This window comes from Rhizophagus irregularis, chromosome 7, assembly GCF_026210795.1.
Source record: "Rhizophagus irregularis chromosome 7, complete sequence".
NCBI classification, from domain to species: Eukaryota; Fungi; Glomeromycota; class Glomeromycetes; order Glomerales; family Glomeraceae; genus Rhizophagus; species Rhizophagus irregularis.
This window is the reverse complement of record NC_089435.1, coordinates 3,357,860-3,381,250: the sequence shown is the minus strand read 5'-3', so window position 1 is coordinate 3,381,250 and position 23,391 is coordinate 3,357,860. Positions and strand designations below refer to the sequence as shown.

General features: G+C 26.2%; 4 protein-coding genes across 4 annotated transcripts; 2 read left to right on the top strand and 2 right to left on the bottom strand.

The window, feature by feature from the left end:
• Positions 1–181: 181 nt before the first annotated feature.
• Positions 182–4,196, bottom strand: OCT59_027503 (uncharacterized protein; the record flags this gene model as incomplete). The annotated part of the gene is made up of 6 exons (XM_025332073.2): positions 182–376; positions 452–583; positions 649–796; positions 861–939; positions 1,011–4,101; positions 4,176–4,196. 6 exons carry the CDS (start codon positions 4,194–4,196, stop codon positions 182–184), a joined length of 3,666 nt encoding a protein of 1,221 aa, XP_025177543.2.
• Positions 4,197–7,312: 3,116 nt separating this feature from the next.
• On the bottom strand, positions 7,313–8,015 carry OCT59_027502 (uncharacterized protein; the record flags this gene model as incomplete). The annotated part of the gene is made up of 2 exons (XM_066137017.1): positions 7,313–7,405; positions 7,782–8,015. 2 exons carry the CDS (start codon positions 8,013–8,015, stop codon positions 7,313–7,315), a joined length of 327 nt encoding a protein of 108 aa, XP_065993446.1.
• Positions 8,016–11,161: 3,146 nt separating this feature from the next.
• On the top strand, positions 11,162–12,483 carry OCT59_027501 (uncharacterized protein; the record flags this gene model as incomplete). Its single annotated transcript, XM_066137016.1, has 2 exons — positions 11,162–11,534; positions 11,606–12,483. The coding sequence occupies 2 exons, from the start codon at positions 11,162–11,164 to the stop codon at positions 12,481–12,483; spliced, it is 1,251 nt and encodes a 416-aa protein (XP_065993445.1).
• Positions 12,484–20,187: 7,704 nt separating this feature from the next.
• OCT59_027500 (uncharacterized protein) lies at positions 20,188–22,401 on the top strand (the record flags this gene model as incomplete). The annotated part of the gene is made up of 8 exons (XM_025326138.1): positions 20,188–20,311; positions 20,402–20,517; positions 20,615–20,721; positions 20,790–20,936; positions 21,016–21,353; positions 21,427–21,619; positions 21,698–21,986; positions 22,084–22,401. The coding sequence occupies 8 exons, from the start codon at positions 20,188–20,190 to the stop codon at positions 22,399–22,401; spliced, it is 1,632 nt and encodes a 543-aa protein (XP_025177541.1).
• Between the last annotated feature and the right edge of the window lie 990 nt (positions 22,402–23,391).

Sequence of the window (23,391 nt, the reverse complement as noted above, 5' to 3'; positions counted from 1 at the left end):
TACACCATACAAATTTGTTTGTGCATTTTTCCAGGAGTAGATGTAAATTCCAACAGGTATCAATTTTAATATTCAATAATAAATTCTTGAAACGAATGATTTTCTTTTTATTTAATATTTAAAAAATTTTCTGAAGTATGTTGAATATAGCAAAAATGATAATATTAAGAAAAGTATATAATTATAAGCTGTTAAGGATATCTTTTAAATCAAGTAAATTTTCCATTTCTTTTCTTGAAAAATACTTGTCTTTGAAAGTTTCTGGAACATTTGAGAAAAATTTGTGATAATCTGGTAACAAATAGCTTATAAAACTCATGTCGGGAATGTAAGCTACTTTTCTTGGATTACTTCCAAATCGAATATATTCTATTTGCTATGTGAATCAAAAAATAATATTATATTTTGTTCTGAAGGGGAAATTAATCTGAATAAGTAAATAGGAACGTACCATTTCAATAGAATTTATTTCAATTGAAAGTTGAACATCAAGTGGCCTATATTCTGAAATCTGATATTCTATCCAACCTAACCCCTCAAGTTTTGATACATCTTTATGTTTTAACATACAATCTTGATAATTCTATAATTAAGTTAGTATTAATTTAAATTAAATAAAATAATTGAGATTTTAACTAATTAACTTACGTCATTGATTATAAATTTTATAAAGCAATCCTTAGATAATATTTTTTTGACATTCATTTTACAAATTAAATAATTCTTATAATTTTTTAGCATAGGCAAAACCAAACGAAGATTTCCATTTTTAGAAGACAATACCAGCCCTGATAAACTTTAATTTTAAAATTATGATTAATTTGTATTTGACTTAAAGTATTATTATGAGTAGACTTTACCTGCTTATATCACTTTCTTGAAATTGACAAAGTTCACTATTCAAATTTGTAAGAATTGAAACAAAATATACATCATGTTCTAAAGAGTTTAAGATATTAATTATCATTAACTTAAATAGAAGATAATAAATAATTTGAATATTTTCTTACCTTCATACATATATTTACTAAATTCATCGACAATTCCAAATTCGGTAAAATCATTTTTGTTAATTTCACAAACTTCATATAAATATGACCAAAAATCTGGATGCTCTTGTATAATATAACTAATAAATACAAAGTTCCATATATTATTTAAAGCTAGTCTTGCTTTACTATACTCTTTTAATTCAATATAAATTTTGCATTTAATAAACTGTAGAAATTCATATTCAAAAGAACTATAATTATGAATTTGATCGATTTTTGTTAATATATCGTTTAAATCTTTAGAACTATTATTATTTAGCAAGTATTCTAGATAAAATAAATGAACCTTTGCTAAATCATTATCAGAATTCAATAATTCTGCATACTTTTTAAATGATACTTTAGCATTGTTATTATCATTCTTTGTATAATACGTTAAACTTTTAAGATAATATGCTGAACTATTTAATGGATCTAATTGTATGATTTTATCAAGATCTGATAATACTTTATCATATTCCTTAATAATATAGTATGTAATAGCTCTCCTATTCAAATTATGAATGTTTTCTGGATCTATAGTATAAGCTTTTGTAAAGTATGATATAGCTTTTCTATATTGTGTCATATTATATAAACTTTCTCCATAATAACATAAAACCAAAGAATCCTCCTTATTGATATTTAATAATTTATCTAATAAATTTAATGTACTTAAATAATCTTCTTTTATTTCATAAGCGTATGCGCAATTTTTAAGACATAAATAATTATTTGGATCATTTTTTAATGCAATATTATAATTTTTTATAGCTTCTGTATAATCATCATAATCATCATAATCATCATCATCATCATAATAACCATCATAATCAGCATAATGACCACGTAATAAGTAACTATTTCCGAGTAATATATATGAGTTATTTATTTTTGCTTTATAAATTATTGACCTTTCTAAATAATTTGTTTCTTTTAAATTATATATTGCTTCACCATAATCATTTTGTCTAAAAAATATTTCTCCACAAATAAAATAAGCAACTGATCTTTTTGGATTTAAATCAATAGCTTCCTTTAAAAAAAAGTGAGCTTGTTCGTAATTGTTAAGACATCTATAAATATACGCTAAAATACATCTTAATGAATAACTTTTAGGAAAAAAATTTATAAATTCTTTGCATAAAGATTCAGCTTTTTCATAATTTTTTTCATTTATTTCTTTTATAATATTTTGATATGTTGGATGTTGTTTTTTTGTAATTCTTGAAAGTATTGAGGATGATATTTTTGAATTAAATTTAATAATTGGATTCATAAATTTCTTTTTTTTAGTTAATATGAGTTCAACTTCTGAATTATCTGAATCGTCAGTTTCATATAATTGATCGGAATTTTCTAATTCAATTGAAGGTAAAATATGTCCAGATTCAAAAAATTTTGTATATAAATTTTTATAAATTGAATTTTGTGATAAATATCTAATATCATTATCTTCAATTTTTTCTCGACAATTGGGACATATTTTTTGCTTCAACTTTTTTAAATTGTTTAATGCTAACATATGTTGGCATTTTAAAATACATAATTGATCCGTTGGTTCACTATTAATTGGACAAGTAATTTCATCTGCTATAACATCTAAAATGTTAGAATTTGATATTTGTTCTTTCTTTAAATATGAATTTTGATTTGATTTTTTTCCTTTCCCCTCTTTTCCTTTTCCAGTATTATTACTTAGAATTTTTAAATCTTCATGGTATTTCTCTTTAACAAAAGTTAATAAATTTCGAAATTTTTCTAAAGAATCTTCCAAATTATTTTCACTTAATTTTTGTGTGTATTGATCAAAATCAATTTCAATCATTGAAAACATTTTATTATCAATATTATATAAATGTAATAATAATTCAATAGATTTAAACTGAATAAAACTGCTTGGTGCTTTATTAAGTGATTCAATTGCTAAATAATAACAAAGACCATATGTTGCTATTCGAGATGATCTTTGGATAAGATTTTGTGCAAGATCTAATATTCCAAACCACAAAATATGTGGTAGTGCTATAGGTTCATTTCCAGCAAGTTCATTTAAAAAGCCTCCAGTATTTTTCAAAGCTTTAGCGACTTTATTTGATACTTCATCAAATTTTGTTTGAGAATCTAAAATAGATTTGTCCACAGCATTAACCCATTCTCTTTCCAAAAAACTCCAAATATATTCCATTAATACTAATTCTCCAAATTTTTTACTTATAATCTTTTCACTTTCAGACCAAATGAAAAGATTATGTTGAATTATTAACATAATTCTCCAATCTACATAATAAGATGCTACTGGATATTTAAAACTTAAACTCTGACGTACTTGAGTAAGCAGTGATAAGATTGAACAATTATCATTTGGGAGAGTAACTCCTGCTATTGATAAAATTCCTGGCGTAATATTTAATGCAGCTTTAAGAAAATCTTTAGTTCTTCGTATAATTTCTTGAAACCAAGTTTCATCATCACGTAAACTATGAAGAGTATCTCGTAAATGGATTAATAAAAAATCAATATTATAATTACGCTTTTTAATTGCAATTTGATCATTATTTTGTTGATTGAATTGATTAAAATTTGTCCTAAAATTATTATCAAGTCCTATTTCGATAACCTGAGTTGTTTTACGATGAATTTCTGCAAATTTTGCTAAAGAATTATAAACTTTATCTCGAAGTTCTTTACTAAGTACTATTGGTGAAAAACATATCCGTTCTAAAACAGTAACCAAAATTCTTAAATGTAATTCCAATCTAGCTACACTTTCTTTTGAATAATGTTTAAAAGAAGTATCAACTAAAGCTTCTAATGAATTTTCTAAAACTTGAGACGAAAATTCATTTTGTAAATTTTCAAAAAGTAATTTAAGTGCATACAAATAACTTGGTTTAGTTAGATTTTTTAAAAGTTCTTCTACTTTTTCATCTGGAGTAATGAATTCATCCTCTTCTAATTTGAGAAGGATACGATTGTTGGACATATTTTCATACAAAATCGTTTTATATGAAACAGGGTCGTTATTTTCTAAGCTACCAGAAGCAGTATTGGTAGAAGAATTTCCACTCTGTTATTATATAAAGATAGTTTTAATGATATGCAATTAATTAAATTTTAATATTGTTTAAAAAAATAATTTACCTGACTTGAACTTCCTTCCATATTTTTTATTACAAAAAGAAGTAAGAAAATTTTTATTATACCGACAGAATTAAGTAAAATTATAATCAAAATGTATGTAACACGATAACTGTGAATTTGTACTCATTCAAAAGTGTACACTATTTCAGTATTTATTTAATGTAATGTTGTGTCGCAAATATTTGTAAAAATTTGGGCGTAAATTCTAAACGCTGATCAGTGTGATTTCATTGGTTATTCTTTTACTTTTTTTTTTCAAGTACTAGGAGAAAAAAAAATTTTTCCCACGGACATGCAATTTGTAAATACCAAAAATGTCTATCCTATAATTTATATTAACTTTTCTATTTATGCTAACTAGGATATTGTAAACTTTATTTACCGTTCCTCTAATTTTTCTAAGTATTGATGAAAGTTTTCATGATTTGCAATTAATTAAATTCTAATATTTCTTAAAATATTAATAATATTAATTTACCTAACTTGAAAATTCCTTCCATATTTTTTTTATTACAAGGAAATATTAATTCTATACCGACAGAATTAAGTAAAATTACAATCAAAATTCATGTATCACGATAACGACCCTTCAAATGTAGTTTATGTAAATTCTAAACGCTGATCAGCGTGATTTTATTCTCGAGTAATCATTGGATATTATTTTTCATTTAAACAAGTTAGACGGGGCGTTCTAAACTGTTATATGCGAGGCAATAACTTGAAATTAGAAACAGGAGTTGTAACTGAACATTTATTGTTATAAATCTATATCTATATAACTAAAAAAAAAATACAATGTGTAGCCATAACGTTTAGATTAGCCTGTATAAATTAATTTTGAATTGCTGATACATGTTATTTATAGTTAAGACTCGCTTGATCGGCAAGTCATGTTGTACATCTAATCCAATTCCGGTTAATAAAATTTTGCCTTAATTTTTTTTTTATTATTAATTTTTTTTTAATTTTTTTTTCTTCTTTTTTTTTATTATTAATTAAAGAATAAAATATTATATTAAATATATTTACAAAATTATTATTTTTTAAAAAAAATCAATATAACATATAGGAAAATTGACCGACGTTGATATAAAATTTTTTGAACGCTGATAAATAGTTTGATTGTCAAATAAAAATCAAAAAAATTGATATTTTACAATATTTTATAATTAATTAATTGAAGAAATTGTTGATTTAATAATAGATTATTACAACCAAATCCATATCCGAAATTCTCTAAAATAGTCTAAATAATCACCAGATTTTTGAATAAAGATTTTAATTCAAATAGTTTAGTTAAATTAATAATTTATCAAATAAAATAAATACCAAAAGAATAGTAATAAATGAAATGAATAGATTCTAATATATTTAATTATTCAAATGTTTTTCCTAGTTGATTATAAATAATAAAAAATATTTGTAGTGATTTCATAATATTAAAGTTTTTTCGAAAATACTTCTAAAAAATTAATCAAAAAAAATGAGGGTATGGAAAAATAGGGAGAGTAAAAGAGAATAAAAGAAACGAAGGGGAGTGATGGAGGAACGAAATGGAGCAAAAGGAGAGTGAAAGAAACAAAAGGAATGAAAAGGAATGAAAAAAAATGAAAATAACAAAGGATAGTGCAAAGGAACAAAAAAGATGAAGTGGGAATGGAATAAAAATGAAAGGAACGAAAAATAGTGTAAAAGAATGAAAAAGACGAAAGGAACGAAGAGGAAATAAAAAACAACAGAAAAAACGAAGCAAGGGACGAATAAAAAGGGCAAAAGAAATGAAGAGACAAAAAGAAAACAAAAAAATGGAGAAAAGACGAAAATGAGCTAAACAGTAAGATTTTATAAACTGGACCAGTGGAAATAAAATAATTGATGATTTTATTCACAATTAAGCACCTATGATTTGTTTGATAAAGTTGTCGAGTGGATACCATACTTTCTTCCTTTCTTTGAGTTTTAGTCATTGACTTATTATTAGTCATATTTTTCACTTGATCTGATCAAGATTTAAAAAGAATTATTCAATTCATATTTTCAAAGTTCCTTAATGATGGTGTAATTATTTCACTTTGACCAAATAAAGTGTATTTTTTATAATAAAAAAAAAAAATTTCTAATAATGGAATCAGGTTTGCTATCCCAAATTTGTTTGTAATAAAAGTTATTTAATTTCAACTAATCTAAAAAATTGGTAATGTCAGATTTTCTCTAAGTAATATCAACTTTAAAAAGTATTAAAAAATTCTAAGGACTCCCCTAGGCTTTTTTCTCCAGCTATTATTAGTATTTATTTAAATAATAATCACTCTCCTTATGGAACTTCCTCAAAAATACTGTGGAGGTAGATAGCAAACCACCAAAAAAGTTCGATCGTAGGAAAATATCTTTAATATGGAAAATGTACCATCATTTTGATAATAAGCAACCAGCCAAGGAACAACAATTCATTAAAATTTAAGATAAACAAATGAAGAAATTGTTCATCAAGCCATAAATGTAAATATCCTAATGAACATAAGCCAAATTTTTGAGCATTTGATGTAAAAATATTCCTGGTAATGGTAAATTAGATTATTGTCCAAAGTGAAGCAAAGGATTTTCATGTACACTCAATACGAGTAGTAATTTAGTGATTTACACTGACAATTAGGAAAATCCAACGCTTGATGTGCCAATTACGTCCCATTTTTAACTCCAGTTCCTCGGATTTACGGTTCAAATGGAGAGAATATCTTCCTGCAGCTGGAAATTGGGCACATGAAATGCCAGACATGGTATTTGAAGAATTATATGAGACGGAAAATCTTTACCCTAGTAAATGAAAGAATTTGATTCAAGTGATATAAAATTGTTCCACAATAGAACCTTTTTTGGTAGTTTACCACCTACTTTTGTAGTACTCTTGGAGGAAGTTCCATAAGGAGAGTAGGTGATATTAGGTGGGATGTAAGATAATGCATCTTTTAAGCTAATAAGATCTGAAAACAAAAATGCATATAGTGATTGTAATATTAGCTGCCAAGGAATCTGTTAATATAATATGCAAGGAGTATAGTATTCAACTATTTTATATTATCTCCTGCTTATTAAACATATCAACCAATTCTGTAGTTTGAACATTACTTACCTGACTGCTACATGATTTTTCTCTTTTTTGAGGTGGATGAACTATTTGTATCTGCTTCCATAGTTGTTAAGTTTTGCTTTGTACTTATTTCTTTAATATCCTATTTAGAAAGCAAGATCAGGTGAGAAATATTTTCATAATAAGTAAAATCAGATAAAATTAGGATAATAATGGTCAGATGCAGAAGATACCAACAGATTAGCTTTTTGTTGTATATAAAGGAAGGTACATAATTGAATCTACCTCCAGAATCAATAGACCTTTATCAAAGAAACTAATGTTGACAACCTACTGCACTTACCAGGTGCCCTCAGAACTTGTAGCAACTCATTGGGGACGGAACGCAATGTGAAGTGACAAGAGCCGGTGAATAGACACCTAGAAAATGTGCACCTAAGGTGACCACTGTACAACACCTTTTGGGAACGGAACGCAAGCAAGGGGCACAAATCTTATTTTCACCATATTGTACTTACCCTTTTCTTCTTTATGAGCTCTTTAGCAATTTGACTAGCTTCTTCTGTAAAAGTTTGATTATTTTCAACATCCTTTAGTGCTTTATAAAATGCGTTATTAATATTCCTCTTATCTGTATTTTCATAGTATTCGTTGATCATTGCACTAAAGTGTTGTAATGACCATACTTTTGGTGGAAAGAATTCAAAGTATTTTCCGTAAGGGATAGATGGTTCGGTTTTGGATGTAGACATTTGTATTAGTAAAGTTATTTTTATTTACACGATTTGTTACTTGGAAGGAAGACCTGTAATAAAATCGCAGCACACGAAGTAAAATAATCAGTAAACGAAAATTAAGAACGCGAAAAATTTAAGCGAAATTTTCAGAAATGACTACTTAGCCTTTGATAGCTCTTATTTTTAATGTAAACTGAAAATAGCCTGTGTCTGATTTTAAAGTCCTCCAAAATTTGGAAGTTCACACAACTCCGTCCATAGTAAAAAACAATCAGATTATAGCCTATTTAGACTATTATGGAAGCGGCACTATTATCATTGTTAACAGTAAGCCAGTGGCCATGATTTTTTCTACAAAATAGGTTATAAATTATTACTCCGAAAGTGCTTGTTATATAAAATAAGTGGATTATCGTTCAGCCCAATAGGAACATGCAAATTTTCATAGACCGATATTTTTATTAGGCATAGCAATAACACAAGATTGATATAATAAAGTGGAGTAAAGAAATAAGTGGATTAGTTAGTATATCTTATTTATGATGTTATTAATTAATGCATGATCAAAAACGTCAGAACGATAACTATTTAATATTGGGTATTTGTTTAAGTATACATGAATTTATATAATAATAGAAATTGATCGAGCTGATTTTAAATGTATTATTCGTAATAAGTATAAAATAATCTTGCTTTTAATTAAATAAATATTTTATTAAATCGTAAATCGTGTATACAGTTCATTATTTAGTATTTACTACAGTAGGTATTTTCTTGGTATTTGAGGCCAACTGCTGAACTGCAGCATATTATGGGAAGGACTACCTTAGCAACTCCTCAGCATTTCTAAATTAAATTTATTTGTAAAAATCAGTATTTTGAAAGAACAACGTAGTTACTTCTATTATCTGTTAAACATATAAACTATTTAACTCATTCATGCATATACTTTTCACATTACAAAATATTGTATACAAACTCATTAGTATTACATAATTTATTTTATTAAATTATTATTGAAAATTTACGTTACAAGAAAAAATAATTATTAGAATAAAACAACAGGATAAATGATGGATTTTACGAAATGGTGTGTACTAAATCAAAAGACTTTAATTTATGGAGAATATAAGGCGTCATATACATATTTAATATAATAGTATATGTTACAATTATTTTAATTTAGTCCTAATTAGTTTTTGAAAAGTAAAAAAAAAACGTAATTTTCAATAATAGTAATAAAATTTTTATTATTGCCAGAATCTGCAATATTACTGTAAGTTCAGATTATGGCTCAATTATTATAATTGGACTAGGTTAGTCTAAAGTGACATTCTGAATAAATATAGTTAGTAATATCTAGAATCTTTCGAAATTTATAATTTATTCATTTTTATCGTTATCGTTATAATAAGTAGCCATTAACGAACGTAACAAAGAATTTTTGAAATGACACGACGTTGGGGTGGCAGATTGATTAATTGAATCAAACAAAAATTTATTTTTTCCGAGATCGACATATTAAGCTATCAGAGCTATTAAAGTTAATCTCATCATTTCTCATACAAATTCTGCAAAAGTATTCTTAATCATCACCTCTTTTATAAAATAACGCGATTTTTCTTAAAAAGAAAGTAAGTAAGAAGCACAACAAGTATAAAGTAAGTTTATTGCTACTTTTTTATAGGAAATATTTTCTCAAAAAAGCGTTCTATTTTCATTTTCTTCAAACTATTGTGAATTTGTTTATGTCTTTTAATATTATTTAAAAGTTAATAAAGTATGATTTCTCAAACTTTTGAAGATTTTAGATTTTTAAAGGGTAAATGACTATCTCAAAACAATTGAAAAGAGCACGTGAGATACATGCTCAAAATCAATAGGAAAGAAAATGAAAAAAATAAAAATTTAATGCGAAGAACAGGCTTTATATATCTTTAGACAAATGTTTGAAAAATGTTAGCTCGTCCTTTAAAAAAAATTTATGCATAATTTCCATCGTAAAAACCTATAATCTAAACATTTAGCTGATGTTTTAATATACCCGAAATTACTGATTTAACAGTGATTAGTTAAAAAATCTGCATTATAGGAACTACATATATGTTTAGTCCATCTACCACCCAACACGACGTGTTCTCCCGCTCCATCTGAAACGGATTATGACACCGCAACTGATACATTCGACCATTATCAAACAGTATCCTGAGTAATATGGAATATGTATGAAAGGATTTTTCAATTATTAGATAAATTACGTATACGTTGCTAACATTTTTGATAAAAGATATTTATGTGAAATATAGCTTTACTAAAAATCAACTATCAGATTTTGCATTTTTATATTTTTTATTTATTCTATTTTATTTCTTGGATTTAACTAATTTTAACCTGAAGTCACTTGACGCAAATCGGACAATATAGTTATCACTGAATCTAAACAAAAACCAAAAAAATTGGTTTAAAAGAAAAAAAAACCAGCAAAAAAAGTTATAGAAAAAAATTAATGCCTATTTAGCTAGTTGAATTGTATATTTTAATTAGCTTAATTGTTATTATTTTCGTATAAATAAATACATACTACAGCTTATAAATGTTTTCATCATTATAAATACTGGGAAATAACCTTATTAATCAATTGAAGCATGTGATTGTCTTCACTCTAATTCGTTAAGTGTAAATGGCGTAATTTCAAAAGATCATCTCATTTTGGAATGCAATCTTAAAAGTAATTTTGTTAAAGGTGCTAATTTTTAAAAATTCTAAATTATCATTTGAAATTTGGTTATTTCATTACTTTTTTTTATTGGTGGTATAACAAATTCCATTAAATAAACATGCAAATGCACAGGAAATATTCATGACCTTGTCTTGTCCGAAATACCGATCGACAACTAATTCAGATATTATTTTTTGATCGGCGCACTCTCATGTGACATATAGCAAGAAGGAAGTCAAAGAGTTTGAATTAATGACTTACAGTTAGTCATCAACCATTTATGGAAACATACATATATGAAAACGTCAAGCTATTCTTCGTTATTTCGAGTATTTTCGCCATCCCAGGTACAAACTTTCGCTTGTGTTATACTGAAAAATTAGCTTTTTGAACCTTATTTTTAACTCTCGATTTTCGCGTTTGCAGATATACCACCGATATCATGGCCATTTGTTTTGTAGTAGGTACCGAAATTGAGAGCGCCTTTGAAGTTAAAGGCCAGACAGAAATGAGCTTTTCAAACCTCAGGGAAAAAATTTATGAGAAGAACGAGAACGATTTCAAAGGCAAAGCTTTTGATGCCAACAAGTTGTATCTATGGAAGGTGAATATTCCTGGCGATGTAGAAAATGATAAACTAAAAACACTGAAAACACTTGAAAGCAGATCTCATGATATAAATGATGAAAATACTATCATACAAAAGCTTGGAGGAGAAAAGTTAACACCATTTAAGGATCTTGGTGACATTTTTGCGTATGGTAACTCCAAGAACATCCGCATCATCGTACAACCACCACCTCCCGCTACCACTGGTAAGTGCCTCTCAATTCAACATCACATATTTAATATTAGAGGCTAACTTCTGCTTTCTCTTTTTCTATAGCCAGCACTTTTATCACGGGACCCTCTGGACTTGTCCACTTATTTGTGGATAATTCCAACCTTTATGTTCAAGGGAAAAAAAATATTGCTAGACTTGAAAATTTGAGTAGCGTTGATGATGAAGGACTCCCCTCCTTTGATGAATTAAGAATCGACTATGGCAGACTACTGAAAACAATTTTGGATAATCGCAAAGTTGGTGGAAGACCATACCTCGTTGGTTCACATCCTCCGTCGTATGATTCACTGTGGGAGTTTGTAGAAAAAAATGGGTTTGAAGTAAAAGTTTTTAACAGAAATCCCGAAAATCACGATAAGGAAGTTGATACAGAAATAACACGTGCTATAACAAAAACCGTTATTACGAATGGTCCTGGCACATTAATTTTGATATCAGGTGATAAGAATCTATGCCCTGGAATAAAAGAAGCTCTAGAAAACAATTGGAAGGTTGAAATTTGGTTTTGGCCTAAGGATATACATGTACATTCAAGTTTAAATTTTGTACAAAAATCGCGTAACAGCTGCATTCAAAGTCTACTTTCTATGGGAATAGCAGTAGATCTAATTAAGAATACAAGTTTTAGATTTTTAAAAGATTATTATAAATGCTTCTCATATGGTTATGGACCAGACTTTACAAATACAATGCGATTTATTGATATCAGTAATGGATATATATTTGATAATCATGAAGTAATAAATTGGTTTGTTAAAATCGATTTATTTTGTTGGTTCAATAGAAAAAACAAAAACTTGCGCTTGTATTTTAAAAGCAATCAGGATTTATTTAAAGCAAAAAATTGGATTAATAAAAATCACAAGGAGGTGCAATTTCGGGATTTAAAAATCACAAGGAGATGCGATTTTGGGGAGTAAATTAAAACTCACAAGGAAGTACAAGAATCGTATGATCTTTTTATCATATGATATATTAATGATAGAAATACATATAACATTTTCCGAATTTATAGAATTCATATATAATTTAAGTAGTTGATAAATTTTCGAATGCGTATAATAAAAAATATGCTATGTTACATGAATTTTTTTAATTTTTGATAATGTGCATTGAAATAGTACATTTCCTATTTTTTTTTACTTTTCAGATTGCATCATAGTGTAACCGTGAAGATAAACACCTTCTCGTATATATGCTTGAATCCAGGGATTACCCTAAGTATTTTTGTCAATTAAAAAGAGAATTGTAAATTGATCGTTAGTTGACTTTTAGGTTTTTCTTCGATATATTTCAAGTTTTGATAAAGAATATTTTAGATTTCGAAATAAATTCAAATAATAAAATTTCTTGTAGAGGAATTTTTAGACGAATTTAGTAATTACTTGTTACTTGTTTTACTTCCTTAATTAGATTATTCTCACCATCAACAACTAGATTCAAGTCTAAAAAGAAAAAAGGATGTTTCATTAATATCAAAAGGGATAAAATATAAAGTAATTTAATTTATTACTCACTCTTGGTAAATTGGCACCGATTGTACCTGTTTTGCTTACCTTTTCTTTTATTTGAACGTCAAAATAGTCGACATTAATAAGTATATAAATCCTTATGAAAAAATTTTATTAATAATAAATATTGTATTATTAATTAAACCAGAGTATTCTGCTCACATGAACAAAAAATCAATAAAATACAATTTTACAATACAATTATTATAAAAATACTTATTTTAGCTATTTAACCAAGTAAGATAAATTCTTGCCATGTGATAGTGAAAATATTCTTGAACCTGATAACAAATTATTATTACCAAATCGTTGCAGAATCTCAACATAATGTATATCGTAGTTATCTTGTCTATCCGTTATGTATTCTCCCGTGGCTTTAATTGGATAATAATTGACGGGAGTGTTGGCAGGACTTTCAACTCTGTCATTAGATTTTCAAACACTTAACACTACCACACGAAAAAACTGAAAATACCATCATTGTTGAGTCCAGTTCGTCTCAGTAATTCCTATAAGAAAAAGAAAAATAAGTAATATTAAAAATACTACTAAAAAAAAAAACAAATAATAAAATATTTCTAGTACCTAAAGTCTAGTTTATAATTTCGTCTGGAACTCCTATAAAAGAAAAAAGAAAATTGAAAAAAAAGAAGATAAACTAAAGAAAATCACCTCCAAGAATTGAACTTGGACACAGAAATTGTGGAACCAACGGTGATGGATTTTGTTGAGTTGATAAGTTATTAAGGAAAGAACTCAACAAAGGAATGAAATAAAGGATATCACATGTGAAGAAGAAAATCACATGAGATAGATCAAATGATCAAAGAAAGATAAATGTTTACAAGACAAAGGATCTCTCTGACACCAATTAAGGGCGATGCAAATGATCCCCTTGTAAAATTTATCTATCTAAGAATGGTCAAATGATCAAGAGAGGGTAAATTTTTACAAGACAAAGGATCTCTCTGACACCAATTAAGGGCGATGCAAACGATCCCCTTGTAAAAATTATCTATCTAAGAATGGCCAAGTAATCCCAAGTTGACCAAAGGGTAAAGATTATGTCTCCATGCTATATTTGGTAAGCAATGGACCTAGCTACATAATATAAGATAATTTGAAAAATATATGAATTGAGAAAAAACAAGAAAGAAAAAGATGACTAAACTACTGGGGGATTGAAAGTAGAATAGTATTTACTAAATGGATAATTTTATAAAGTAAAGAATAAGAAAAAAGGAAAATATAAATCATCCAATTAAGAAGGTAAAGAAAATGAAGGAGAATTGATGATAATGTAGATAATAGATAAAGAAGAAATGGTAATAATATAGATAATAATAAATGTTTAAAAGAATGAAATATATTAAAGAGATGTGAGGGGAGAGAAGGGAGAAAAATAATTGTAGCACACACGAATTTTAACAAACGAAGAATTAGGACAATTATGTTGGTGAGAATATTTGTATTTATGAGGAGAATGATAAAAAGAATGTAGAAGAATCCAGCAAGCAATGGTAAATATTGGGATGTTTCAATAGGTTGAGGAGGATTGTAACATTTGTTGATGGGAATTTCCTTTAAAATAGTATCAATAATATTTGGGCACAAGTGATATGACATTTTGAATTACAGTTTAAAAATTTAAAAATTTGAAAGAAAAATTTGGTTTGATATTTGAAAAATAGTTTGGTTTGATATTTGAAAAATAGTTTGGTTTGATATTTGAAAAATAGTAGTATTGAAATTTGAATTTTGATTTTTTCCTTGAGGAAGTTTAAGGGTATATATATATTTATAAAAACCCCTTGAATACATAATGACTAATAATAAAATAGATAACTTATTATGATTCATAAAAAAAAATCAAGATCATCTATTAGTCACATTTATTGCATCAATTAATTTATAAAGATATTTAATCTAAAACTACCAAAACTAGTAATATGAATTAGCTTAATGATGACTAATAATGTTATGATTGTGGCTTATAATATAGTTAATACCCTATATTATTAAATAATTTCATCTAGCTTTGATTATTGTTATTGATTAAAATAAAATAAATTTATTTTTGATATATAATTTGGCAATGGTTTTAGTATAAAGTTTTTATCGTATGTATACATTACCGAAAAAATAAGTTCAACTTGTGTACTTGAAGGCTTAAATAAATTAAACACGCGTGATATACATAACAAAAAATGACATTTTGATATTTACACAAGATTCCAGAATTTAATATTCCCCAGTTTGGAAGTGTCCTACGCTTACATTTCGGGCAATAAAAAAGCTTACTGAAAGTCTATTACTTATTAATCATAAGTTATATGGAAAAATTTGTAGAGGCAGCAGTATAACAAATTTATTTACTTATAAATACAGTTATAAAACTTATTTAATTAATTTATAATAATGTTTATAATATACTGCGTATCAATAAAATATGTTGGTTTGTATTACTACTCATATAAAGTCAAAGATGTGATCTAGCCCGTAGATAAACTGTCAATGATATTACAATATCTGATCTCATAATAACTAGAGATGTGATCTAGCCCGTAGATAATCTGTCACGGATTGAAATCACTGAAATACCTCCGACATCAAACAATATTAACAAACAAGCATTTTTAAGCCACCTACTGCTGAAATCACCAAAAACCCCGACGAAGAAAGACTGGTCATACCATTATGTAATAAAAAGTTATAATTCAATACTTTGTAAACTCGAACTCTAAAGTCTCTAAATTGTAAAAATATGAAGCACAAAGATGTTGGTTAACAAAGATAATTCTATTTTTATTTATTAGTATTTAAAATAAGGTCATATTCAGGGGGAGTTAGAGGACGTATTAAATATGTCGCAGTTATAAAACTAAATTTGTGCAGTCATTGACTTTACAGTTATTCACGTTAAATACTTGTGTATCACGTTAAGGTTTTGAGGAAATTCTAAATTTTGAGAGAACTTAAGACCACAAGAGACTAGGTAAAGAATAACAAAACAAAACAAAAAGCCCAAAAGAAAAGTCATTTTTGCAGTTCTTTCTCTGTATTGCACTTTCCAAACTTGTTTATAGAAAAACCTATGCTCACGCCAGCTTTTTAAATATATTTTTCTTTCAAACCCGGTCTGAAACAATTTTTTGGTAAAAATTCTCTAAATTCTTTATAACTTATGGAAAAAAACCATATCAAACGAACGGTTCCTAAAGGAGGAATAAACAGTTGATGATGTCAGAAATGCAGAAAAATAACTTTATAATAGAACTTTTGCACTCCTCCGTCTATTTTTTAGTCCTGAGAATTTGATCGATGGAAAGAGTTCCAAATTCTCTTGCATAATTAGTACGTTTATACTTTATACACATCTGTTCTAAGTATAACATTTTTTTTATACCATACCCTTAGTGGTGTCGTAGAGTGACTACCAAGACAGGGCCATCCCCTTAAGGTATGCAAGCAGTGACCTCAAAGACAGGACTCCGAATGTCAAGGTATAAGAATCATACATCGAAATCTCTAAAGTGTCTAGTTTTATTTACATAATCTTATAAAGGATAGTTAGATATTAAACAAAATTTCTTATGAACCAAAATCTATCCATATATTTGTAATTCAAATTTTGCAGTTTATGTTAAGTTCATTGAATAAAAAATTCAGTTGGGTTCTTTGTCAATTTCTTATTAATTATTTATTAGGTTTAACAAAAAAACTTTTCTTTTTTAATTAGTTCATATAATATTGTTGAAAGCAAATAGCATGATGTATATTTGTTTTTAAAATTTACGCTTTTTCTATTTTTCTTTGATATTCAACTAAGTAACACTTATCATTGATAAGTAAAAGTAAATTACATACAAAATGGTCAAAGACTAAATAATCACTATAAAAAGAACTAACTTATATCATAAATTTTTCTGCTGTTTCGTATCATTAAAGAATTCCTGAATTTAATTGTCAACGATCTAAGTCTAAATGAATTATTATTAAAATTTATGCCAAATTTATTTTATTTAAAATTTATAGTTTTATTAATTAACAAATTATTAAACATTTTAGCCTATCAAGATATCTGTTGGTAGCAAAAAAAATTCCCTCGGGGAACGACTTTTGCACCTGCAGTGTATATGTGAAAAATGATCGCAAACCTTACATGATTCGATATGATAAGTCATTCCTGTCCCCCTATAAATTGTGGGAGAATTATTATTAGATGATTTTGGCTCCGCAGTACAAAATTATTGAACCTGTATCACGTGAGTATGTGACTTTTTAAATGTTACACCAGGGTGGCACTATCTATTTCGACGGCTCAACGGTTTTATCATAGTTACTTTAAGTTCATGGTGCCCTTGTAATTAGCACCGTGGCTTAGTTCACGTGGATTATTAAAAAATACCCTTTTTAAATGTCACATGTATTAATCTTGACTGGGATCATGTAATTTTGCTCAGAAGAAAGGCATTTTCTATGAGCAAGGAAATATAAATATGTAATAATAGAATTAAATAATAACTTATAACGTACCAGCTAAAAGAAATTACCAAATAATTTTTTAAATAAAGAATTTAAATTGTATGTAAATATTATATAAATATGTAATAATAGAAGTAAATAAATAACTTTCGAACTATATTATTAAATAATTAGTATTTTAGTTAGTTTAAATTATATGTAAATAGTATATGATAAATATATAAATAATATAACCACAATTTAATTGTTTGATGTCCGAATTTTCTGAGAAAAAGAGTTTAGTTAAAATAAAATGAATATAATAAAATTTGGAAATTTTTTGGAAATTTGGGAAATTTCAAAAATTTTCAAAAGATTGAATTTAAATTTAAAAGGACATTTAAAGTAATAACGACGTTTATTATATACTGCGTGTGTTATGCATTTTTTTTATCAAAAAATTTTCATAATAATTTCTCTGCTGTCATACCCTCTTAGTATAACGTGGCGTGATTCTGGTGATAAAGTAATGGCTAGTTATATGAATTAAATATTTTTATTTTGGAACACCTATCAAATACACGTTATTAATATGATCTTAAAAACCTTTATAATGGCATCCATTATTTATGAATTCATTAATGAAATTTTAATTCCTGAAGTGAATATAAAAAATTTTTAAAATATCGCAAAAATTATAATTTCTATTATTTCTATTGTAAAAATTAATAATTTTTTTAATGTTTATCTCTTAAACGGTAATGCCGGCAAATTTGCCAAAATAAATTATATCAAAACACAAACTTTGTCAATATGATTTGGATTATCCTATAATTCCGCAGTTATATTGATCTACATTCTTAGGATTCGATATGTGGGAAAATTAGACACAAATTAACTTCGAAAAAATAACGTCGGAATTTTTATATAATAAATTAATTTTCTTTACCATAATATTCTGCTTCATTACAAAGCATTTTAATATACTTATTTATTTTTATTATGAAACTTCAAGCCCCAATGAACAAAATAGAGATGATAAAATTTAACTTTATGCATTTTTTACAAGTTCACAAAAATAATTCGTTTTTTAGGTTCTATGTAAAGTCAAATTGCCACATCTAAACATTAAAAATCATAATAATAAATGTTGTTCCCCATATCAAAATCTACATATTCTATTAAGCTTTAATATAGCCATAATCAAATTCCAATGAGATCGTCAAAATTGAATGCAAAATTTTTCAAAATTTTTTGTCATCTAAAAAATACAACTTTTGACCAATAGTTAATCTTTAATCTTATAAAATGAAATTAATAAATAATAATTATTGTCACATAAAATATGATTTAAGCTCTTTGCAAAAAAAAATTTTATTAGAATAACTTCATTTTTCATAAAATTAGATGAGAACTGAATTTTCGGTAAAATTGCAGGCAAATTTACCTGCAGTTTAAGGGATAATATTTAATAATACATCGCAAAAATTAAGTAACAATTAATGAATTTTTGTAAATTTTATTTATTTTGATTATTTTTTTTTTTAAAAAAAAAGAACTTGCTTCTTATAAAGATATAATAATTTTTTTATTTTTTAATATACTGATTAAAGATATTAATAAATCATTTTTTTGAATTTAATTAGTTTCGGGATAATGAATATCGGGAGGTTACGGGATTCTAAAGTTTCGGGATTATGATTTGTCGGGATTGTGAGCGGGATTCTGATTGTAGTAAATCCGTGGAAAATACATAGATTCGTCATGCGCCACGTCATTCTAAATGGAAAATCTTATAAAGGCATAATATTTGAATAGATACCATACAACCAATTTAATGTTAACATTAAAAAAGTTGAATTCTTACTGGATTATTCAATAACGATAAGGTATAAAATTTCATTATGAATTTACTTAATTTATAATTATATAATGATTATATTAGAAATTATTTGTCAATCAGCATAAATCTGGGTATTAATTTTGTTTATCATAATTTGATCTTAAAAGATCGACCGAGATTACGAATTATGGCAAGATTTTACTTCCGGAAAACTATATTTATTTCATTATATAAATTAAATTAATATTTAATATTAATGTGAATTTTTGAACATAAATTATTTGAATAAAATTTTTCCCTATTAAACTATTATCACAATAGTAAAATTTTTTTTTAAATTTTGAAATTTTTTAAAATTAGCGAACGTAACGTTATGAAAATTATTACCAATAAAGCACCATACAAAATTATATTTAATTTTTCATATAACTTTCTTTATCATATGATATCATACATAAAATTTTTTATTGATTGTTATTTTTATCAAAATTGGTTAAATATAGCATTACTGTAATCTACAAATGCAATGTGATTCTGATGTTTTGTAGATAAAGATTTTTTTGTATATCCAAAATTTTTATAATTTATTTAAATTGATGAAAAAATAAATTCTCTGTACAAAACACAAAACATAAATTGTCTAGTTTTAATTTTTTTTTTTTATCAAAAAGAAAAAAAATAGACTATTACACATATATATAAACATCAGCGTTTATGACATTCTAACTCCCCTTTAAACGTGATCTTTTGTTTTAATTCAATCCTTTTCTAACAAAAATAAAATAAAATAAAATAAAATATTTAAGATGGCACAAATTGAAAATCTAGATGATGAAAATGGTCAGCCTGAAAACCAGCAGAGAGAAAGTAAAGAATTGCTTGGCGTAATTTATGGTATAGGGATGAATGTGAATACTATAATAGGAGTTGGTTAGTACTTTAATTTATATTTATCAGTTATCTTTAAAAAAGGAATATCATTCGAAATTTAAAGATTAAAAATGAATAATAAATATGCAGGTATTTTCACAACTCCGGGAATTGTTTTGAACCTAATAAAAAAGCCTTATGTCATACTATTATTATGGCTAGCTGGTGGAATTGTAAGTTTATTTGGTTCCCTTATTTATGCCGAGGTAAATAGCGTTATATTTATATAAAGGTTATTTTTTTTTTTTTTTTCAAAAAAAAAAACTTTATATCATTAACTGTTAACTCTCTGGTTAAAAAAAGTATGGAGCTCTTCATAGAGATAATGGTGGAGAAAAAATTTATTTGGATAAAGCATATCCATCCCCACCTTTTATGGCAAGCTATCTTTTTAGCTTCATGTTCATATTGTGAGTATAATAATTACTATTGTAAAAAAAAACTTTCCATATAATTAATTTGACATGCTGTTATTTAGTGTGATTCGACCCGTGATTATATGCGCAGTATTACAGTCTGCTGCACAATACGCGTGGTTTATGATTTTTGGAGAATCTCCATTGGATGGAAAAGAAAAAATTGATTCATCCTTAATTGGTTGGAATAACAAATTTAGGCCTTACTGGTATTTATTTTAACAATATATATGTAAATTTTTGTTTTTTCGTTATTAAAAATCCTTAAATAATTTCTCTTGTTTATAGGGTATTGAAATTGGTAGCAATTTTATTTTTGTTATTAATAACAGGATATCATTTGTTAAATAGAAGATTGGCAAATAAGATAAACCATACGCTTGCAATAACTAAATTGGTTATGATAGTGGTAATTGCATTCAGTGGAATATCAAAGTATAATAGCGGAAATTGGAATAAACCTATCGATGATCCATCCCCTTATTCTTATCCTACGGCGATTCTTAATATTTTATTTAGTTATAATGGTTGGAATACTTTAAACTATTCTTTAGATGAATTTAGAAATCCTCAAAAAAAATTAATACTTAGTAATATTATTAGTATTGTAATTGTAATTATATCATGTAAGTTTTTTAAAGGCGTTTTTTTTTTTAACGAAACATTGTATCATTTTTCTAACCATTTATTTTGTATCAGATATATTGGTAAACATTGCATTTATTTCTGCTGCTTCACCATCTGATTTTGTCCCCGAAAAACGCGATGAGGTAATTACAGCAACTTTCTTTAGAAAAGTTTTTGTCAATGATACTCACGTTACCGTAGCAAGGATATTCTCATTTTTTGTTGTTCTTTCTGCTATTGGTACAGCTGCAACAAATATTTGGAGGTATTTACTATTTAGTGTAAATTGTCATTTTTTTTTAAAAAAAAATACGTATATATACCAAAAAATTTTTTTTGTTAGTGGATCAAGAGTTATTGTGTCAGCGGCGGAATCAAATTTTTTTCCAATAATTTCACCACAATTAAAAAAGTGGAAAGAAAGGACTATGATTCAGGAAGGGCAGGGAGGGAAAAAATTACACTACATCGAATATACTCCAGTTAACGCGTTATTAGCACAACTTGGATGGTGTATTTTCATTATATTATTTATTGGCGCATCAATACCAGAAGATAGTTTCGTATTATTTTCTTCGATATCAACTTTTTCTTATTGGATATTTTTCATTGCTACAAGTTGGGGTTTAGTTGTAAGTATAATACAAATTCAACTTTTTTTATTTTTATTTTTTTCACAAATTTTCAAATTCTAAACTAATTTTTTTTTTTAAAAAAAAAAAATTCCAGAGAACACGAAAAAGAAGTTCTATTGTCTCTCCATTCAAAGTGCCACGTATAATAATTTATTTGTTTGAAATTTCAGGATTACTAATTATTATATTATCATTTTTCCCTGATAAAGATCCTAACGATCATATCGGTTCTAAAATACCGTATATGATTCATATATCATTTATCTGGGTTAGCATTATATTTTTGTTTGTTGGGTTTGCTTGTTGGTACTTTTTATTTCGTAATCAAACAACGAAAACAGCAATAGATACAACATCAACACATACAAGTGATACAACAGACACAGATACAACAGAAAAAGAAGAATCATAATTTATCAATCCATTGCATCATGAATATATATTTATGGTATTTTCTTATTACATTAACATTTTAGTAATAATAATATATTATATTTTTATAGATTAATTAATAATAAATATTTAAATCATTAAACTATATACATATTAATTAAATTATAAAAACGGCAATTAATATGTAAGAGAACAAATAATATCCGAACAAATGTATAACAATGAGTACAATATGTACACATAATATCAGTTATATACAATATATATATGAATGTATAAAAGGCGTGAAAGATTTAATTATAATTCCGGCTCATTTTAACGATAATTTCGGCTCATACTAATGATAATTCCGGCTCATACTAACGATAATTCCGGCTCGTACTAATGATAATTCCGGCCATATTTATTAACACTCCAATATATCGGTACGTATTACCAGAAACTAAATAGTTTGAATCTAAATTTCCGTTTGTGCTTGGATATTATGGCTTTGGATTCATTACACTTTATTTGACCAATAGGATTTACTTACGAAATAAGTCAAGAAATAATACTACAATACGAAATCCCGAAATCATTATATTTTCACGTGATAAGATTTCGGAATTTGGTCGGGATTTTGAAAATATTGAGCAATAATAATACATTTATTTTTTATTAAATTTTTCTTTTGATAAATGGAATTTTTTTTTTTACCCCTTATTACCTGTCCAAAAATGTCTAAAGCAATTTTTTTAAACCAGTTTCAAACTTGTAATGACAAAATGACAATTACAAAAAATAATTTGTAAATCAAAAAAAAAAAATTCTTTGTAAAAAATTAATCTAAAAATAACAAATTTATTTTTAAATATTCCTTTTTAAGGAAATTTTATTTATCAATCATCGAAAATAGAAATTTCTTTTTTTTTTGTGCTGATTATCCATTTTATTTTGTTATTCATATTAATATATATATATATATATTAGTCATATTCTTTTTACTTCTTTTGAATATAAACCGCCGAAA